Source organism: Leuresthes tenuis, unplaced genomic scaffold (genome assembly GCF_036924035.1).
Source record: "Leuresthes tenuis unplaced genomic scaffold, fLeuTen1.0.hap1 SCAF_5, whole genome shotgun sequence".
In the NCBI taxonomy this organism is placed as follows: Eukaryota; Metazoa; Chordata; class Actinopteri; order Atheriniformes; family Atherinopsidae; genus Leuresthes; species Leuresthes tenuis.
The window spans coordinates 12195260-12216106 of NW_027325359.1; the positions used below are offsets into that span (position 1 = coordinate 12195260).

The 20847-nt window shown below is 40.3% G+C and overlaps 1 protein-coding gene across 3 annotated transcripts; it reads left to right on the forward strand.

Annotated features, from left to right (window-relative positions):
* The first annotated feature begins 1894 nt into the window (after positions 1 to 1894).
* On the forward strand, positions 1895 to 17453 carry nptna (neuroplastin a). Of its 3 annotated transcripts, XM_072386069.1 has the most exons (9): positions 1895 to 2323; positions 6885 to 7232; positions 8538 to 8706; positions 8783 to 8877; positions 9663 to 9796; positions 11120 to 11393; positions 14116 to 14137; positions 16170 to 16246; positions 16407 to 17453. In XM_072386069.1, the coding sequence occupies exons 1-8, from the start codon at positions 2233 to 2235 to the stop codon at positions 16228 to 16230; spliced, it is 1194 nt and encodes a 397-aa protein (XP_072242170.1). In that variant the 5' UTR covers positions 1895 to 2232; the 3' UTR covers positions 16231 to 16246; positions 16407 to 17453. The 3 variants fall into 3 exon arrangements, with proteins under 3 accessions (XP_072242170.1, XP_072242168.1, XP_072242169.1); XM_072386067.1 differs by lacking the exon at positions 6885 to 7232 and having other exon boundaries at positions 1977 to 2323; XM_072386068.1 differs by lacking the exon at positions 6885 to 7232 and having other exon boundaries at positions 1977 to 2323; positions 14128 to 14137.
* Positions 17454 to 20847: the final 3394 nt, after the last annotated feature.

Consider the following 20847-nt stretch of genomic DNA (forward strand, 5'->3'; position numbering starts at 1 on the left):
TTTGCCAAGCCACACCACAGCTTAATCCGCTGTGACAAAAAGCTAAATTGTCAATGATTAATCCTGTCTGTCTAAATAGGTTTCCAGGTGGGTTAAATGTGAGGAGACTTCTCTTCACTCTTAAGACCTACAAATTATCTATAAAATCTGGAACTGATATAGGTTTTTAGAAGATGACTATCACTGATATTAGTCAGCCATGTCCTTTTTCTCCTAACTTAACCAAGCTTTCACAGAACTGTCAACCCGTTACTGTCTCTGCTCACTGGGCCTCTATTCTGATGGGCCTTTACATGAGGTTTGCATCCCTCCACCTTCATGGAATCTTTCTACACTTCCAGTTTAATCCCACAGACCTTTCTGTAGGTCCTCTGACTCGCAGCTTGTCCAAAGTGTACCTCACTTCATGCTGCACAACATTTGGGAACAGCTCTATCTGCCTCAAGGATGGATGGCCCATGCTTTATTGGCTGGTGTTAATCAAATGCTGAATGTGGACCCTGCAAGTCTCTGGAGCTTTGCAAGGGGATGGAACACCATTCTTTTGAAAGGTTCCCAATTATTTGGTGTTTTTATGATGGTGGCTGAGAGCTTTAATGCCACACATACTCTCGATTTACAGTCAGCTTGAGAGCTGGTGACTGCAAAGGGTTTAGCATGTGATTAGGTGGGAAAGTGAGAAGATGCAAAGCAGTAAAGATTAACCTAAGTAATTACTAACTATAGCAAAGCTGGAAGTAATAAAGAAAATGTGTATTTTAGCTTAGAGCCTTCATGCATTCAGATCTCTAACATGAATGCAAGAAATTGGGAATATGTTGCAAGCACATTTGCTAATGCTGAAGTCGTGTTTTTTTTTTGTTTTGTTTTTTTAATAAAAGCAAAAAATTATGGTTGGTGTGTATTGTTTATCTAAAACATGGACATGTGGATATAGAGGGATAAAAATATTAAGACCAAGTAAAAATTACACACATATCACTGCTATTTCATGCACTTTTATTATCTAATGACCTATCAATTGCATATGAGCAGGACATTTTGCCACTCAAAGGAAGTGGACAAAAGGAAAATGTTCTCAAGTCTCCCTCCATGATAGTGAATCCACTTTGATCAACACAAGCTGCCCATTGTCTGTCAAAGACGAGGGTTTGCATTTCAACTCTAAAACCACTGAGTGATGCTTTGTGCCCTGTTGTGGGGAACATTCATCGTGAAAGACACCGCTGTCACCAAGGTGGGATGTTCAGAGGGTAAGATAAATATAAACGCAGATGATAAAGGTGATCACACTGTGGACAACTTTGTATTGATTTGCAGTGCCTCCTCCCTCTAAGGTGACAACTTTCAGCAAACTGTCCCACAGTGTAAGAGAACCAGGTCCCCTTTAGTGTAGGAGTCACGTTTTTTCTTTTTTTATTCTGTCCACAAGCTGGTTACTGTGAACTGTGTTGTCGGTGTGAACCTGATATTGCCTCATTTGTTTAAAGAGAAATACGATTAAAAGTCTGCTTAACGCTGTGGGTGTTCCAACGTGGAGCCCTATTTTAGGTAGGGCTTAAGTCAGCTTGAGTGAGAAGTTACAGATCCACGGCCCAGTGAATGATCAATGGCAGGTTGTTGAGCTCTGACAAAGCATGCTGTGTCAGTACCTGTGAGGTGCTTTGGTTTGATTGGCTGGCGGATGGCTATTTAAAGAGGTTTAAAAAAAAAAAAAGATGGAGGTAACCATAGAAACAGTGCTAAATCTACCTTGGCGAAGCTTAAACATGGCCTAACTTGGCTACAGGTAATTGTCAGATGAAAATCAGGTGTGTAAATGACTGTCCTAAAGCCTGCCCAAGAGAAATAGCAGCGTCCATCTTGTCTGTGGCTCTCACATAATTGCCTCTGCTGCTCCACTTTGGGATTGGACGCTACTCTCAGATTTTCCGGCTTGTCTCTGCCTTCCTCCAAGATCTCGCGGGATTCAAGATTTAACGTTTGGTTAGAAAAAAAAAAAGGTGGTTCCCTGGCTGCACCGGGCTGACAGCAGAGCTGCTCAGGTAGCCAGCAGGACCGCAGCGGGCCACCGCTAGTCTACCTAGCGACACTTCCCCTCTGCGCTCGACACCGACAGGAGTGTCCCGAGCCTCGGCGAATCCATCCCGCAGCATCATCACCATCATCGCAACCCGCTCGGGTCACCTTAGCGCTTTCCTACCGGCATTTTCCCACCCACCGCCTCCGAAGATGATACCTGGCAAGCGAAGAGCTGCAGTCATGTCCCTCTCGGTGGCGATATTTGGAACACTGATGCTGCAGTCCGTCTCTTCCCAGAACGGTAGGATACGGGATCTCCTCATAGAAAAACGCATGATGGGATCCTCTCATCGTCACGAAAATGCAGTGTTAAGGGTGCGATAGATGCCTGCGTTTATCCATTAAGGGGTATTTTTAAAAAATGTTTTAATGAGAATCGTTTATCTCTCCATCAGAGCATCCCTTAATCACCTAAATAAACACATAAGGTCTACCAGGCGAATGAAAGCGATGCTTTATTTATTTTTGTTTGTTTCCCCTTGCGTTTGCAGTGAAGGCGCAATAAATCATTAATAAGCCACAATCTGTTTTCCTTTGGCTGAAATGGGCCACACGGAGGCCCGGACGATGTCCCTAAAATGTCCTTTGAAGTGTGGAGCTGAATACTCAATGGAAACCCGAGCGGTGCGGCCGGCAAGGACAAGTTCCACTTATTAGTTTTGGGGAATCGGTAAAGGTGCACAGGGAGAGAATGTGCCACACGGAAGTTTAAAACCCGCATACACTCATACATACATGCTCACATTCAACATGCTGTCCCGCCTGGATCTGCTCAGACGTGTAAGGGAATGGCTCAGATCGTCTGCATTGAGTGCGTCTCCAGATCCTCTCCTGCAGGCTGAGATCCGCACCAGAGCAAGCTGGAGCAGAGCTCATCATGTAGGCCCCTGTAATTAGATGTAGGACTTCAGGAGTGCGGCTCCGTAAATAGCACCAGTCCATTTTGCTGCATGCTTCTATTTTTAGAGCAGAGATGCTGCACTGGGATCTGTGGCTTTAATGTCCTCCTGCAACAGTGAATCTGTTAACTCCTCGCTGAGATGTACTGCACTGCAGAATGGCATTGATCTCCCAACGCTGTTCTGCTTGTCTAAATGACCCTCTGCTCATAAATCTCATCCCCACCTGGCAGGTTAGTTCAGCGTAACCCTCTCTCAGCTGTGTATTTGTTGCTGTAAGTGTGCAGAGTTGCTTGTACATGGAGTGGACCATGTGTGGGACTGCATTACACATCACCCCCCCCTTCAGTTAGAGGTATAGCCGATAAAATGTGGAGGTTTACTGTCTATGTATAGAATTAGTATATGCTCTCTCCTACCCCTGATTTATATGTAAGGCCGAATCTGGTAATGCGGAGGTAATTAGCACAGTGGTTGTTCATATATCAAGGTTTGCAAATTAGGGCTCTCTCTGGACGTGTGCCGCATCAGAAATAGAACAAGCTTTTCTTGACAAGTTAGCTGATGAGAACGTTCATTCAACCATGTTTTCGTTTCTATTTCATACAATTATAACATAAAACAACCCACAAGCTTGAAATAGGGGTCTTTAGTTGCTGGGCCACACATTTTTAGTGATAAAACGATCAATCAAGCTGATTATTGGCCAGATTATTAACAGCACTAGTTTCTTTATGAGGCTGGTTAACCAAAAACGACTGCAAGTAAAGGGGTGCTTAGTAGTTTAACCACAGTTGTGTAGCTGAAAGGTGTCGATGCAGCCGGTGTCTCAGCCTCAGGATCTTCGCAGCTTGAATTTCTTTGTCCAATAACTTAAACTGTCATCGACCATAGAAATATGGCGGCGACTGTTTTCTGTCGTACGGGTGAGGAGTAAACTGAGCTCTAATGATCATTTCTGTTACGTTTAACATCAAAGAGTCTCTTTCCTTTGATGACATCTTTGAAGCTTGGAGGTTTGTGAAGCTCCCTGGAATTAAAACATCAAACTCAGTGAAGCAGCGCCCTCTCTTCGTTCAATTCATTCAACTATTCTGTTAATAGTGCCATTTGTGATATCCCGAATCACTGCATGATGCATCAGAGAACAAAAGCAAGTCAGGTCTTTAAACACATTATTGTGACCTTAATTGACATTATGATAATATCACTTTACATGTGCTACGTTTCTGCTCTCTGGGGCTTTGCGAATTTTAAAGTATTGAAGCGTATTTCCAGTTCAGGCAGTCCAGCACAGAGTTGCATGATATGTAAACTGTAGTCATACTAATTCTTTCTCTTCTGATGGAATACTAACTTAGGGTCCAGGTAGCTACACTACACGTGTTGGTATGTGGGTTTTGTTTGAATGGAATCTTAGAAGACGAAGAGAAAACATCTGCAAAAAAAACCCACTGATGAATATTGAAAATCAACAATATTCCTGTTGTCAGAGTTGTGGCTTCACCACTCAGCCATTAATTAACATAATTAAGCTCCAAACGTGACTCCAGCTTTAGGGATAAGACTCACAGACGACATCATTATTATTTATTTTCTGAATGACGTTTTCGATCGTATGAGATTCTGCTCACATTTGGATTAGCCATCTTTTAAAGCTATTTAACGAGCTCAAACTCCCAACCGCTCTGTTCCAGCTTCAGCTCTGTGAACATTTGCAGTGTCAAATAACAAGAGATTTGAGTCTGTCAACATCTAACGTGCCATTTTGATGTTTTCTGAAAATTGAGGCCATTTGAATCTAACATATAACAAGTTCTTAGACAAGGAGGCTTCCATTCTGTCATGAAACGGCCTGCACACGACAAACTTTAACCTGACATGTGCTTGACAAAAATTTTAACTGTTTAAAAGACCTTGAAACAAAAAAGGAAACAAAAGGATTGATCATGCAAGTGTGTCGTGTTTTAATATTATCGTTTCGGGCAGATTATGCACACATAAATCAGTCAGTAGGACATAAAAAAGAGGCACAGATAGGCCTTAACGTTGAACTGCAGTCAATTGAGCGTCTGAGCAAATTCATAAACCTTATTTAGGGCAATCCGCTGGCATAGATGTGGCCCAGTTTTATCTTAGCATTTGTTCGTGTGTTTTAATTTGGGCAGGATTCTTTGGTACCCTGAAGTGAGAACTTTTTACGTGTGTCATCCTGAACCGTGTTACACCGGCTCTTAAGTGGAACTTCTGTGTTTTTTGCTGCCAAATTTCGGGGTTATTAGGTTATGCAGTTGACTATAGACTGCTTTCAACTAGATTTCGCGTTACTGGATTGTCAATTATAATTGGGGAAAAAAGCGTCTCGGTTGCAGCTTCTAACGTGTGCGCTTTAGCCACTTTTCAAGGTCGTACTTCAGCAAATGAGTATTGTTCACAGACTGAATGAGAAGTTTAATGTGTTATATCGTAACAGGCATTGTAATTTCTTATTGTTAACGTATGTAAATTGTTGTTTCCCCAATCAGACACATGAGACGAACATAACTGCAGACCAACTGTAAACTGACTCCAACTCGACATGGGCACATATACAGTGACGTACGGGGACAGGGTCACCAGCTCAGCACTGTTAACATGTCGGTTCTGTCTGAGATGTCCATCTCTCAGCGCTTTTAAGCTAAGAGCTGAGGTTTTGGATTTGAGTCCCATTAATGGTATTCACTGGTACTTACTGTATGGATAAAGGAATCTATATGTTGCTGCGCTATAGGAGCTGGCCTTGAGGGAACCAGTTGCAAGATTTTGCAGCAGGGTTTCATGATGTCAGCTTGTCTAAAGGAAAAAAAAAAGAAAAAGTGATCATCTGTCTTATGATGGTCTCTCTGGTCTGGTTGGTTGTTTCTTCATTTTTCTTGCTTTGTTGCCGTAGAGTGCTTCTATGGAAACGGAGGGGGTCTATCACCATGCGCCCACACTCTCCCCAGAGACCAAGAGCTGCACAGCTTGTATAAATCTCCTCTCGATATCTCACTCTCCGCGGTGCCTACAGATCATGCTTATGACTACAGCCCCCTGTCCACCACTTCTTCCTCCTCCTCATCATCCTCCTCCTCCTCTCTGTGCTCCCACGATCAGTTGTGTCACTTCTGTTGCATTAGGTCCAAGAGGGAGGCAATTCAGTCCAGTACCATTAACTGTAAAATCGTGTCTCCATCATTAAACAAATGTGTAGAGAAAGCTTTTTGGAGCACTAACAATGTTTTTATTAAATATAAAAGATTGAGCTAAAAATGGCAAGGTCACATGAATGACTTTTGTATGTGAGCGCTGAGCGAGCCAGCCCAAATTTATATGATGTCATTAACTGACAAATTAAGTGAGAGCAGCCTTGCAGGGACGTCCCAGCAGAATTGAATTAAAGCTTCCCAGGAATAGCAACAATAATGGCTCAGATAGATCTTGGGTCGTCTCTCCTTCTCTTTGCAAAAATGTAAATTGGATCGTTCCTGATCAGCCAGTTTGACGCAGATCTTAATATAAGCTGGTTTTATGTTGTATATTCAGTTACTGATCTGAGAGAAAGAGTCCCAGTGAATCAAACATGACTGCAACCCTCTGAGCTTTGGGGAGACTGTGACTGTCCACATGTTTTCTATATCAGGAAGTAAATTATAACAAAAGAGAAAATCAGCAGGTGAAACTTTGTGCTTATGTTTTCATTTTGATATAATTTGACTGTTATGTTGTTTTTTTCCCTTTCTTTTTTAATTTTGTTTCCTTCTTGTCTGTTCTTTGCTGACTCCTTTTGATTTAACCTTTCATTTTCTTGCCTCTCCATCCCACACTTCCTTATTTTGGCTGATCTGTGGACACGCTGCCCCTCTAAACCACCACCACCAACAGCGGGCTTTGTGAAGTCACCTCTGTCTGAGACTAAGCTCACAGGCGACACCTTTGAGCTGTACTGTGACGTAGTAGGTAACCCCACCCCAGAAATCCAGTGGTGGTACGCAGAGATCAACCGAGCCGACTCTTTCCGGCAGCTGTGGGACGGCGCCCGTAAGCGACGGGTGTCCATCGGCACGGCGTATGGCGTCAACTCAGTGAGCGTGCTGGGGGTCTCGCGTCTCACGCTGGATGACGCTGGGACGTATGAGTGCAGAGCGAGCAATGACCCGCGACGTAACGACCTCCATCAAAATCCAGCCACCACCTGGATCCGTGCTCAGGCCTCAGTAACGGTGCTGCAAAGTGAGTGGTCAGCGTAGAGTAGCCCAGCCCCAGTTCTCGTGTGACTCAGCCTCCCTCAAACCTCCCCAGTGGACCGCTAGCCTCCTCCATAGGTATCATCCTCCCCTGTAGACCTGAAAACCGGAGAATCAGCTTGTCCTCATGTTATTTCTTTTCTATACAGTCTAGTCTAGATTTTCTTCATGTCCTTCATGTTTTTTTCCTTCTTTTTTTTCCACACTTACCCAAATCATTACTAATCTGTCATTATTTCTGTTATTTACACTTCCAACTTCCATAACATGCTCAAAGTTACCCAGTGTTAAGTATCCTCTGATTATTATATTTCAGACTGCATCGCATTTCTGACAGCTTCCAGGAAAATGTACATCCTCTTCAAAGTCCGCAGAGATATCACTTATCCTCATTATGACAAATCAAATCTCGGGTTAAAATATCCGAAGAAAATGGGATATTTAGAAAAATATGTTGAGGAAGTGTGTGAGTACGGATAAATAATTTCACTTGTTTGTTCACATGCTGGCAAGATGTTGGTAATGAACCTTTTCATGAAGAACTTATCTGTTTAACAGCTAATTCGAGTGAATTGTTTCAACAGGTTGAAACTTAGTCAATATTTGGTGAGCTCTTCCAGCTCTAACGAACCTTGGCCTTTAAAACTAAATCAATTTCAGTGCTGTAGACAGGTATAAGAATACATAGGTGATAAATCCATATGTTTAGGCCCGCTTGCACTTATTTTTGCTCTGATAAATTGAAGGCACTTTTTTTGAGAAAAATCTCCTGATTTCCCTTTTAAAAGACTCGAGCGCTGCCTTCTCATGTCACAGTACTGTAGGTTTACATGAATGCCATCATTTAACTGATTGAGATAATGTCCTGGAAAGCCCATGACTCTCGGCCTCCAGTTCTGCTATAGCACTAGACCAAAACACAGCGCCATCATTTGTGAGTTCATTCAAAGTTGAGCTCTAATCCCAAAGTGAATTAACTTGAGCTGCAGATTGCATCCCGAAACCTTTTTATTTCTCTATGCAGTTGGGCAGTGTTTGTATTAATAATTCAGTCGAGGCAGTTTTAAGTCTCTCCGAGACGGAAAATGAATGGATTTCTACTTTAAGAAGTCAGGATGACCAAAATAATTCCTCCCACCGTGGAGCTCTGTTTCCTTTATATATTGTGTAAGGTTGGCTGTGGTGAACCCCTTGGCTGAACCCTCTGCGCTTTGTTCTTTACATCTTTAAAAACACCCTCACCCTCAGCAGACAGTACTTCTGCTGTTCTTGAGCCGTCTCTCTGTTACAGAGCCGTCCATTTCTGCCTCTGAACACATCACGCTCAACGGGGACGTCGGCGGCCTCACGCTGCAGTGCAACCTGACCAGCGCCCACAGCGCCCATCAGGAGAGCTACTGGATGAAGAACGGCGAGGAGATCGCCGAAACGCGCACCTCAAATAAGAACACTGAGTACAGGTAGGGAAGGGAACCTTTGCATGGGTGTTCGACAGCCCCGCTGTGGCTCAAATTCAGGTGTGGTTTTGTTCTGCAGGCTGAACAGACCAAGAGGAGACGACGCCGGAGTGTATATGTGCGTCTACATCTTCGAGATAGCTCCACCAGCCAACGCCACGATTGAAATTAAAGGTAGGTGTCTATTTGTGGCTGGCTGTCACTTTTGCTGTTTCAAGGCCACGTTCGATCTGTCACCAACATGAGTGGCCTTGAGCACTTGCAGTCCTGTCACGTGAGGTCCTGTGATTTCAAACCGATCTGCTGGCTGCTCAGGGGCAGCCTGCGCCCTTGACACCTCCATCCAGCCAATGCTGGGCTCAGTGGCAGCAGATGGTGTCTTGTTTGTCTGATGGCGGGGGATTATGTCTTAACGGTAAAATCCGGTCAGCCTTTTTCTGCTGTCACACATGCATCGCTATGAAGGCAAATTGGATTTTGGGTCGGTTTACTTGTTATGTGATGGGGCATTTCTATTCATCCAGGCAGAGAGAAAAAGACTTGTAGCCGAGCAGTTTTCTAATAAACAGAATTCACAGATTAATACTTAAAGCTTAATGTTACATTTGATCACAGGCTCTCGATGGAGGGGGTGACATTTTTAAAGAAGTGCTTGATTTATCATTGCTGTAAGGCTTTCTAATGCATAGACTCCTGATCATGATGGACTTGATGAGAATTCATTTCTAATCAGTTCGTGAAAATAGACAAAACTGTGTATGTTTTATCTTTTGAGTTTCATTCATTTTCTTCTACATTACTGTGGAAATGTTTGCTGTGGCTGGTTTTGAAAGTAAACTTATAATGATGGTGGATATTACTTTTGATGTCTCAGCATGTTGCACAGCTACCAGAACGAGTGTTATTGTAATATATCACATATTTTTTAGTTAATCTCTTACATTTTTCTCTGTTGTCAGCTCCTCCCGTGGTAACAGGCCATAAGCGCAGTGAGAATAAGAATGAAGGCCAGCGCGCTGTACTCTACTGTAAATCTGTGGGCTACCCTCACCCCTTCTGGAGCTGGCACAAGTTGGACAATGGTGCTTTCAGGGTATGCCGTTCACAATACTACTGAATTTATAAATGTGAATAATTTGCTATATTCTCAGTTTGTTATACGCACTTTTGCGGCATACCAGCTTTCAGAACCCCGACATCACAAAACTGAAGCTTTTCAAATATGCAGATTTGTTTTGATAATAAATGAATAAAGTATAAGGACAAGATTATACAACAGTGGTGTCTTATGCAAAACTGTGTTTGAAGTGTTAACAGAATTCAATAATCTATGACTCATTAACACCTTGAGATGAATTGAAAACAGTACTGAGGCAACACATCAAATGTTCAAACAGAGAAATCTGTATTTTATTAACAGAGGCTGAGTATTTGAGTAACTTAAGAATATTACTTGAACATTAAATTGCAAAGAATTTCGTCAGCACTGCGGTACATTCACTGATCCATCTGCTGTGTCTTCATTATCCTGTGGAGGATCTGAGTGTTGGAGCCTGTCTAACACTGGCACAGGAGGCAGGCTACATCCTGGACACGTCACCAGTGCTTCAAAGAGAAAACACAAACAGACAGACAACTATGCATTCTCTCCAACCAGTTAATCTAAGTGAACAAGTTGACAAGTTAATCTAACATGCACATCATTTAGAAGTGGGAGGAAACGGAAGCACCTGCACAAAACCTATGCAGGCGACAGTGCAGTCCACTGCACCATAGTGTCACCCTCTGCAGTCCCTAATATCATTAAAAGATTTGGAAAACCCAGAGAAATCTCTGTATGCCAGGGAGAAGCCAACATAAAGTGGCTGTCGGACAGCACAGCATTTAAAACAGACAAAAACTGACGTGGGAATCACTGAATGCTTCATGAGAACCTTAAAAAACCATCATCAGCGAACACTTTGTCATTCCATCTGCAAATAGAAGTCAAAGCTGCGGTTCATCTACCAGTTCAACAGCTATCTACCTAAGCAGAAGGGAGCACCGAAGGCTATGAGCTTAAAATCCTCTTATGCTTAAGCTGCCAATTGTTTAACAACTCTAGTTAAATACAGTGTGTTCTTAAGGATTCTTTGCAATGTGGCATTTAGACTTTTGAGTTACTCTTTATGTCAAAGAAAAAAATTGTTAACTAATTACGATGTAGCAAAAATAAAAGAGAAGAGTGAAGCACAGAAAACCTTCTAACAGAATATGAAGAGTTAAACAAGAATCATGTTGGAACTGAAAAACACAATTTTGAAGCCAGCCCCTCAAGTATTTTATTGTTACTTCATAACATGTATTTTCAGTTTGAAAAACTCCTGATGAAAGAAACAATAAGTTAAGACAGAGCTGTGCTAATTTCCCTCGACAGGACATTGACAATTCATCCGGACGCTTCCTCATCAGCAGCAAGGAGAACTACACCGAGCTCCACATTGTCAACCTGGACATTAATTTAGATCCGGGCGAGTACATGTGCAACGCCACCAACGTGATCGGCAGCCATAGCGAGAAGTCCGTGTTGAGGGTTCGCAGCCAGTTGGCTCCCCTGTGGCCTCTTCTGGGAGTTTTGGCTGAGATCATCATCCTGGTCATCATCATCGTTGTTTATGAGAAGCGTAAGAAGCCAGACGATTTACAAGACGGTGAGTCACCAATTATGGTAATCATGACTGTTTTATTAGTCCTGTGGTTTCAGGGTGTCTGGGGAGAACTGTTTTACAGCTCGTGGCAAAAATGATGGAATCAAGGCACTTGGAAGTTGTTCGTTACATTTTTTTATTGAGTCAAAAATTTAACAAAACACTGATATGACATTTCTGACAAGAAGCAGAGGAAAAAAACTGAAGCACAGTTGAAGCACAGAGAGCTTTCACGAGCTGTTGCACCTGGTTTATTGGCCCCAACAAGAGAGCTGTCAGTGGAAACAATAGAAAGGATTATAAAACTCCTTCGAGAGGGTAATTGAATTCAGAGTGTGCAAAAATATGTTGATTGTTTCTAGTCAGCTGTGTCTGAAGTTCGGTGCAAATGCAAACAGAATAGAAAAGTTGTTGAAGGGAAGCACAGGGGTTGACCGAGGGAGATGTCAGGACAGAAAGGTCAAAGCAACGTGCCTGAAAATAGAAAATGCACAACAAAATAAATCAAAAACCAAGTCAGTGTCTGAGACAAAACTGTAATAAACCAGCTGAAGGAAAACAAAGGTTCAGTGGGCTAAAGAGAAGCAGTCATGGATGTTTGGATAAAATCACTGAATATTGCACAGCGGTGATGCTGGAGCTTTTGTGTGGTGCAGGTCCAGTAGAACATCTACAATGATTTCCACAGTCATTGGTGACACATGGTTGATGCCAGGTAAAGGACCAGAGAGGATGACAGTCATTCCCTCCACAGTAAATACACAGATATACACTGAAATGTCTGACTCCTTTTTTCAGTCCATCAGTCAAAAAGAGGTTTGTGGCACTGAAGTCATGTTTCAGGATGATAATGCGTCTCATTACGAAGCAAAGGGCGTTTAATTTTTTCTTCAGAAAAAGACAATTATCAATTATCAATTATACCAGCAAACAGTCCAGAGCTGAGTCAGATTTAAAAAAAACAAAACAACAAAAAGCTCATTTTTACATTCTCATTCTTAATGCGGTTTTCTCTTTTCTTGGTTCATGATTACGTATTTTTTCATTACGGAATTTTGCGGGATACGTTTTAATTTTCATTATTGAATTTTGCGTATAACAATGCGATTAACGCCATTAAAGAATTTAATATATGCCCACCCCTAGTTAAAAGGTATATTTTTTACAAAGCTTGAATGTTAAACTATTAAATAAAAAAAGGTTTTGTGTCATATCTTTGTTTTGTTTATATTTTTTACTGAATAAAAAAACTTAATGAATTGCCTCCAAGTGTGTTAATTTTGTACTTCTTGTCAGGGATCGTAGTTCTTTGGGTGGAAAGTTTTGTTTCTCTTTTGTTACAAAGTTTTCATCTGGCGACCTTGTCATTGTGGAGTTAGGTTAAAAAAAAAAAGCATGAGAGCAGGTGCACTCTCTATTCGCTGTGTTTTTTTTGTAAATCCACCTCAAACACAATTGGAGTCATTTAACACTGTGCTGTGCCTGCATTCAATAATTCAGTCCGGTGAGGTCGACCCAACAGACAGACACTGTTGCAAAAGGTCGCGCCTTGTCAGAACAGTTGCATTCATTTAATATTCATGAGAAATATGACACTGCAGAGGTGGACAGGTTTAATTAGTAATGGCTTTTCAAGGATCTTGTGGTGTTTCCAAGCTTCTGCAAGCTTAACCACGAGAATCGGGATTTCTTTTAGATTACCGAGTGTTTTATTTTTAATTCTACATATGTCATAAATGATTCATTAATGGTATTTGGTTGACCTTTTTCTCTCAAACAGAGCTTTGATGTTGTCACATGCTGATCAGATGCAACCAGCAGCGAATGACTAAAAGCTCAGAGCTGTTGTTAGTCATTGTAGGATAATATAGTGTCATTACAGTTTGTCATTACAGTTTAAAGCCAGCGATTGTGAGAGATGCGCAGCCAGTTCCACTTATCTTATCGTGCGTTTCTTAGAATTAAGTGAGCTTTAGCTGTTGGATGTTTTAAGACTGTTATATCTCCCATCCTCCCCTCTTTCCAAATTGCATAACCCAAACCGTGTTTGTGGTAAGTGTGAGACTTTGCATGCCGCCTGATAGCTCCATAAGCATTCAGCCTCATCTCCCACCAGCTCACAGCACAGTTCACGGCTCTGTTGAGCCTCCTCTTTGTTAAACATCAGTGTCAAATGCAGTTCCTTTTTGTTCCATTTTCTAAAACAGCATCTTTGCATCACGAGTCACTGCAATGAAGTGAAACTATTTTGTGTTCATCAATCATTTCTGTTGTCTCTGTTTCACACTGCTTCACTGACCTGTTAGCTACAGTTGAGGGCTGGTGCTGTTAAAGCTGCCTCTCAGTAATCTCTCTCAGTGAACAGATCGCTGCTTGTCTTTGCATGATGACGGTCATTCTTCAATCTGAACTTTGCCTGCGTGTAATTATCACTCGCTCATGCATTCGAATGTGGTGTTTAACTGTGTGTATGTGAGTGATCTCACGAGGTGGTTTTTCTTCAGCATGACGGCCTCTCGCTCAGTATTTGTTACTTCCTCTAGGCTGCGTTTTCATTCCATCACACAGTCTGCAGATACAGTACAGAAAAACCACAGAAATCCTCAAGGTTAACTGCACTGTTACAAGCTAACAACTTGCTACTTCATCATCGTGTGCAACTTCCTTGCGATTATTTGATGTTTTCCTGGTCCTTATTTCTCCATATTTTTCCTTGTTGCCACAGATGATGACCTAGCTGGACCAGTGTAAGTATGAAACATTTCACTTATCTCTTTTTAGTGAAGTAATGTGTGTTTTGTTGAAAATGATTATGATTTATTTAATCGTGACAGTGTGTCAAGGTCACTGTGAAGGAGTTCTCAAATCTGGGTCACGAACACTGTTTAGAATCATGTAGCAGTAATTCAGATGGATCACAGGGACTGAAAAGTAGCCACACATAATGTCCACCTTTCAAAAGCTCTGATTGTGTTGCTTGCGGCAACACTTTGCTTTGAGCTTCTCTATTTTGTATTGGTGTATGTTTAAATTAAATGCTTTTCTAATGCAATATAGGTGGTTACACTGCAGCCTAACAGATCTAACTGTCTGTTAATGTGTTTGTCTCTAAAGAGTGTAAAACGGTGGTGAATAACAATATAGTAAAAACCAAAATCAGTAGAAATAAAAATGTCAGCTAAAGTTGTAAGTTAACAAATTTTATTCTACATTGATAAACATACATTCTGTTTTCTGAGTGCAACTACAACACAGTGTGTGGGTAATTAGTTTAACGCTCTTTAATGATACAAGGTAAAGGAGGCTGAAAGTAAATTACTGTTTGAAAAAAAAATGAAAAGAATAAAAGAATTGACCCAGGTCTGGTGCACAATAGAGCAATAGAAGTATTTTCATGTAATCAGCTTTATAGCTGCAGCCAACAAGAACCTTGACACCATCATCAGAACATGAAACAAATGTTTCAAGAGGGTTCCCTTGTAGCTTTTAATCCAAATTAAATCGAATTTATATTTTAAAAAGAAAAGAAAAAAACATTAAAGCTGGAGTATGCAGTAACTCGGAGCTGGCATAATGTGGGCGGCAGATGCATAATAACCTGTTAACATACTGTTACTATTCAACCACCAACCCTTTCATTAGTGGATGAGCTGCTTCATTTGAGGCCTGAGCTTTACCTGAGTCACCTGGAAGCCTCTTAATGAGTATGGAAACCTCTGAGATCTCAAGTGCATTTCCAAAACTCCTCCCTGCACGTTTTTCCAGTGTGAAAACTTTTTTTAAAAAGAATTTGACAGGAAAACAGCCTATCCAGTTGTTTCAGTCTGATTAAGATTAAATTGCTGGTTTAAAAGTAACACTGGAGAATTTGGCTAATTATTTAGCCCTTTGGCTCCCTCTAGAGTTGTGAATTGGAACTCCACTGTCACAAACGCAAATCTCCATGTGAAGTACAGGGCTGTAAGCTCAAGTTGTAGTTGTTGTAGTTTCAAGCCCTAAATGCACTGATAAATGAGTCAGAAGCTTCATTGTTTTCAGATTCACGATTTGGTTCTAGTGTTGCTTTAACACAATGTTTAATAAACCAGACTACATACCTGACAGGCTGACCTTCTCTCTTATTTCTGACTGTGCATTTCTTTTGTGTTGTTTTTATCTCAGTTTGCTGCAGGCACATTTTCAGTAACTCTGGATGGAGAAATACTTTCTACTTTCAAAACTAAATTTATTTCCCAAAAATATTTCCAATATTTCCAAAACTCAACCTGTCCATGAAAAAAACAACAACTATTCTTTGTGTTAAAATCTAAGAGACCCTAATTTTGTATATTATGTGAAATTACACATTTATGTGGAAACTTACTTGGGGGATACTTTATTTAAATCTAGAAGACAGAAGAGAGTAGCTTAAAGTAGGGTCACACTGAACATCATTTCAGCATCAACATCACGTTGTGTAAAACAGCCACATCACATTTCTATGTAAAGTTGGACAAGACGAGTTTGAGTCCAGTTTGTTGCCACTTATTCCATCACATGGAATTTGTACTAAAACAACTCTTAGGAGAAAATATCAGGTTTCTGTCAGATTATAATTTCAACGAAACGGGGAATCAAACTCTTGTTGTTCTTGAGTTTTTAAATGACTGCAACATTTGAATAGTTTGATTAGATTCTCCTGTCGATCAACTTGAATGCAGCATTTCAGCCATGATAGATGCATCTGTTTATTTGAGATGAGAACTGATTGTGTCATTTCTTTTTTTTTTTCTGCTTCAGAAAAACTAATTCAACCAACAATCACAAGGACAAGAATCTTCGCCAGAGGAACACAAACTGAGCAGCCTGTCTGCTGAGTAAGTATTCAGTTACTAAGATGAAGCTTGGTGATTAATGTGTATCACAGGCCTGTGGTTACCAACACGGGATATGAGATTACCACAGAAAGCTCTTCTCAGCCTAAATCCATATGCTGTCTGACTGACTTAATGAGATAAACTTTCTCTATTTTTACAGGTCTCATTACACATGTATTGACCATATGAAGGTAAACAAGAAAGGACTCCATACCAGATGTTAATTGGATGTATCTGCCATTAAAAGAATGGGTGGGAAGGGGGGGGGGTGTTAAATGAGGCATGCCTTATGATTTTATCATGTGAGGGTGTGAGGCGAAGAGGTACTAAGATCATTATGAAGTTAACATTATAACCATTGTTGCTGCATGCACTTGTTGACGTTTTTTGATTTGTTTTCTTCTTATTATTATTATCCACTAATTTTACATTTTTACTACTTCTACAGTAATGCATGCAAGATGTTGACCTTCTGTTTGATACAGAAATGGCTTCTTTTTTTTTTTTTTTTTTTTTTTTTCCAATGAGAGTGACTTAATGTAGAAAATCTGTACTGTGAAAAACCAAGCTCAGCATTGTAAAAGAGAAGACCAACCCGATCTGGTGTGACAGAGTACATACTGTTCATTCATTTTATCAGACAACACACACATATATATATATATATCTATATAGATATATCTATATCTATATAGATATAGATAGATAGATATCACATTTTAAGGGCTGTGCAGTGTCCCTCTAAAATTGGTTAAGATTTACTTTACTGTATGTATGTACTGTATGTATTAAATCACTATAACTATGTATCAGATCACCATTGATATAAAGACTATTCATATTATATGATGCACTTAAATGTTGAGAATATTGAAAAATTGTATAAACCTACTTTAGGAAATCTGTACCAATCATTCCAACATATTATTTTATAATTATGTGTATTGTACAGCATGGCTATTACCCTATGCAATTATTATCCATATCAGTATATTGAAAATCATTGCGGCTTCTGATTTCTCTGTGATAAAGCTTTAAACTAGTAGGATCACCATAGAGCGTCAATGGCATACTACACAGCTGCATGAGTTCTCAACAGCTGACGTGGCGAGGCGGTGAAAGAAAGCCCACGTCAGAGCTGACACATGAAGAAATCCCAAGATCTCGAGTCATTTTTAAGAATAAACATCTCAAGAAATTAAAAGTGGCGTCTGTTCAGTTGGTTTTCTTTGCAGAAGCACATCCAATAGCGCTCACAGGCGGCCCTGCCAGAGGGTTTGTGGGCCCTGAGCATGAGGAGAACAGCACCATCTAGTGATGTAATGAGCAGGTTGCAACAGGCAGGACCTTATTGGTTAACATTTGAGCAAAAGAGGACCAGTCAAGTGAAAACTGTGACTTAAGAAGCAGTTTGGTTTGCTAAGAAGTAAACGATCAGAGCAGAACGAGCAGAGCCCTCACAATAAGACTAAAGGTATTTTTCTGCGCACATACTGGAAATACTCTCCACATGTTTCTTTTGTCCTTGTTTATGATGTTCAAGCTCCAGATTAGACATGAAAAGATGAAACAGAAGCTTCTCGTGGACAAGCGATGAAGCTGTCTCTTTGGTTAGAATTACGAACAAAAGGGGAGGAAAAGTCATTTTGTTCACATGTTGGAAATTGCTAAATTGAAACAACTTTTTTATTAGATTTTAGGAAATATGCTGATTTTTTTAGACTCCAACTGATTTAACAGTTTTCTTACACATACATAAATTCAAATGAGCTAGTTTCTTGTGGATACATGAGGATGGTTTTGATGTAGCTTTACAAACTTCTGGAAATGAAATTTTGCAAACTACAGTACATGCACTGAATTCATATCTATACCACTCGGTGGTATTTAACAAATGTTGGAAGAATAATGTTTTAATTATTACTACATAAAGCCAAATTTAGTGTTGCTGACTGATCTGCTTCTATTTGCAGTCAAGGCACTGAATCCCTTTGCCTCCTTATGAACAAATCCACACTCTGAGTCAGACAAACAGACTTTAATCTACTCAGCAAAGACGGGAAATCTTTTCACTGAGCGTCTCTCTTAAAATAATAAAGGGAGGTAAGTCCCCACTGTTTTTATTAAATTCTACAGCACATGCGGTATTTGAAACGGCTCCAGCGGTATTGGACAGTACGATGCTGATGAATTTCTGCAGCATTTCCTTAAAACCGGCTGCAGAATATAAGATTTTTTTTCATTGTTTTGTGCTGTGCTGTTCTTTCATTGTTTCTCTGTGATGTAATACAAGGTCCTGGATTAGTATGACAACAAATTTGTCATTCATCGAGAACCAGTCAGTTTCCAGGTCAAAGGGACATCTGTGACTCTGTGAACCCTTAAACCAGTAAACAGCTGGCAGAAGCAAATGCAACTTTTGACAAAAATGAGATGTTCTGTCTGTTTGGGTTAATCTCAGCTGTAACGTTCACATTAATCTCATGGACTAGTTTTTAAACAGGACAGCGGTAGGTTTCCAAAACAAATGTGGAGGGTTCTCCAAACTTCATGGAGAGCTTTATGTTACATTGTTACTTGGTTTGGAAAAGATTACAGCTTGTGTATCGGTTTATGACCTGAGCACAGCACAGTTCCATGTGAGAAGACTTCATCTCTCCAACTGGAGTTTAAAATGGTCACTTTTGATGAGATACCTCTCAGTATATGCTTCTCATTTTATATCAGATCAGTCACAGCTGCTAAACAAACAAGACCTTTCTCTCTTACTTCAGTAACATGGGGCAGCAAACACAAAAGAATGAACTTTTACTCGGGTAGAGAGGTGGCACTGATGTTTTGCATGTTTTTTCACACCTGAATTATGCATGAAATTTGCTTTACTTGTTGCCAAACCCCATGAGACGTTTTGTGAAACAGCTGGAATCTATTGTAGTGAATTACGTTGTATTGAGACACACTCTAAAGATCAAGAACAGGTACCAGAGGTTGGGTTCAGTTTAACTGTATATATTTAGCTTCACATGTAAGTTAGGCCTACAAAATACAAACGCTGAGTGATGACTGACTTGAGTAAAGACACCGATTCCTTTAGCCTTAAACCTACTGACCGAGGAATATGCCAACCACACAGGTGCACATTTTGTTATCTCTTAAAATGCTCATTCCAATTTTCATGGCTTTGTACCATTAAGGAGTCCCAAGCACAAAGATGCAATTCTCGCTATTTTTCCAGAATATGGAACTAATTGTTAAGTCAATGTTGTTTTATGTGATAAGAAAATGTAACCATAAGTTCCACAAAAGTTATGATAATCTGCTGTCAGTAACATTAGTAATGTTTTGACAGCAAAGGATTCATCGCTGTGTGTTCTTTTCTTTACCGTGGTGCCCTTGTCTATAGATCTGTTATGTTAAGTATATAGAAGATGTTTAAGGCTAAAGGATGAGTACTCATGCGAAAACAAAATGAACAAAAAGCAGCGAGAAAAGGGGATAAATTGTACGAATGATCAGGGTTTTTTGTTTTGATTTATTATGATTATCAATTGTTTTTCTACTGTTTTCATTACATTGTGCTGTTTTATATCCCTGTGCTCTGTTCGCTGGTGGAGAAAATTAAAAGTAATCTCTGTTTCATAGTTCAAGTAGCACACCATCAGCACAGAAGACTGATAAATTAACATTTCAGACAGTCTGTCCCTGTCTGTTGAGGAAATATTCCAACCTAAACAAACAGTTCAGCTCTTCTTCTTAACTGGCTGCATGTCATACGAAATCGCCCTGTGGTTTAAATCATCTTAGTGAAGTTAGCACTGAATCATGCAAACAACTGTCAACAACCTCTACCCAAATTAATTTGCCATGTTGTTCTGCACCAAGGAAATATTCCATCACTTCTCTACACGCCTGACAAATGTCTTCTTCTAGGTAATTGATAAAAGTTAAACCACATCTGCCTTATACTTTATATAGAGTGTAATAGTTTGAAACCCTCAAGTTTAAAATTCCATTTGATGTTATTGAGAAAAAAATGTTCCCTTTTGGAAATTATATTGTGTCTGTGGAGTGTGAGATAGCATTTGGTTCTTGATTACTTAGCCTGCTGTATCATTACTATTTGATATACTTATAAAACTTATATCTGTAATGCAGTAGATCGTCCCTCATATTGTTAATGTTCTTTGCAGTGGTCGTTTGAAGTGCCAAGGACGTTAGTGCATGACCTTTTTATCCATTGTGCGCAACGCGATCGGCATAAAACTTCAGCATCCTTTGCGGATTTGATAGAACCTGGACAAGTCATCCTGAGACTTGATGCAAATATATCTGTGTCGCCTTCTGGTTGTTTTAATGTGTGATTTAGCGTATAAAGAAAAAAACGAGCCTTTTAATGATTACGCACGCTTAACCACATTATGCAGGTTTGATAAACTCCTATTTATCAGACGGCGGTGTTAGTTAAGTATCCATTATTTTGTCGGCACATATCAGTATTGTCTCCCACAGTGCGATAAAGACCAGACATCCCGCCGCTTCCTCTCAACTATTGCGAACTGTACAACTCCAAGGCAAGATCGCATCCTTGAATCATCCCCTCC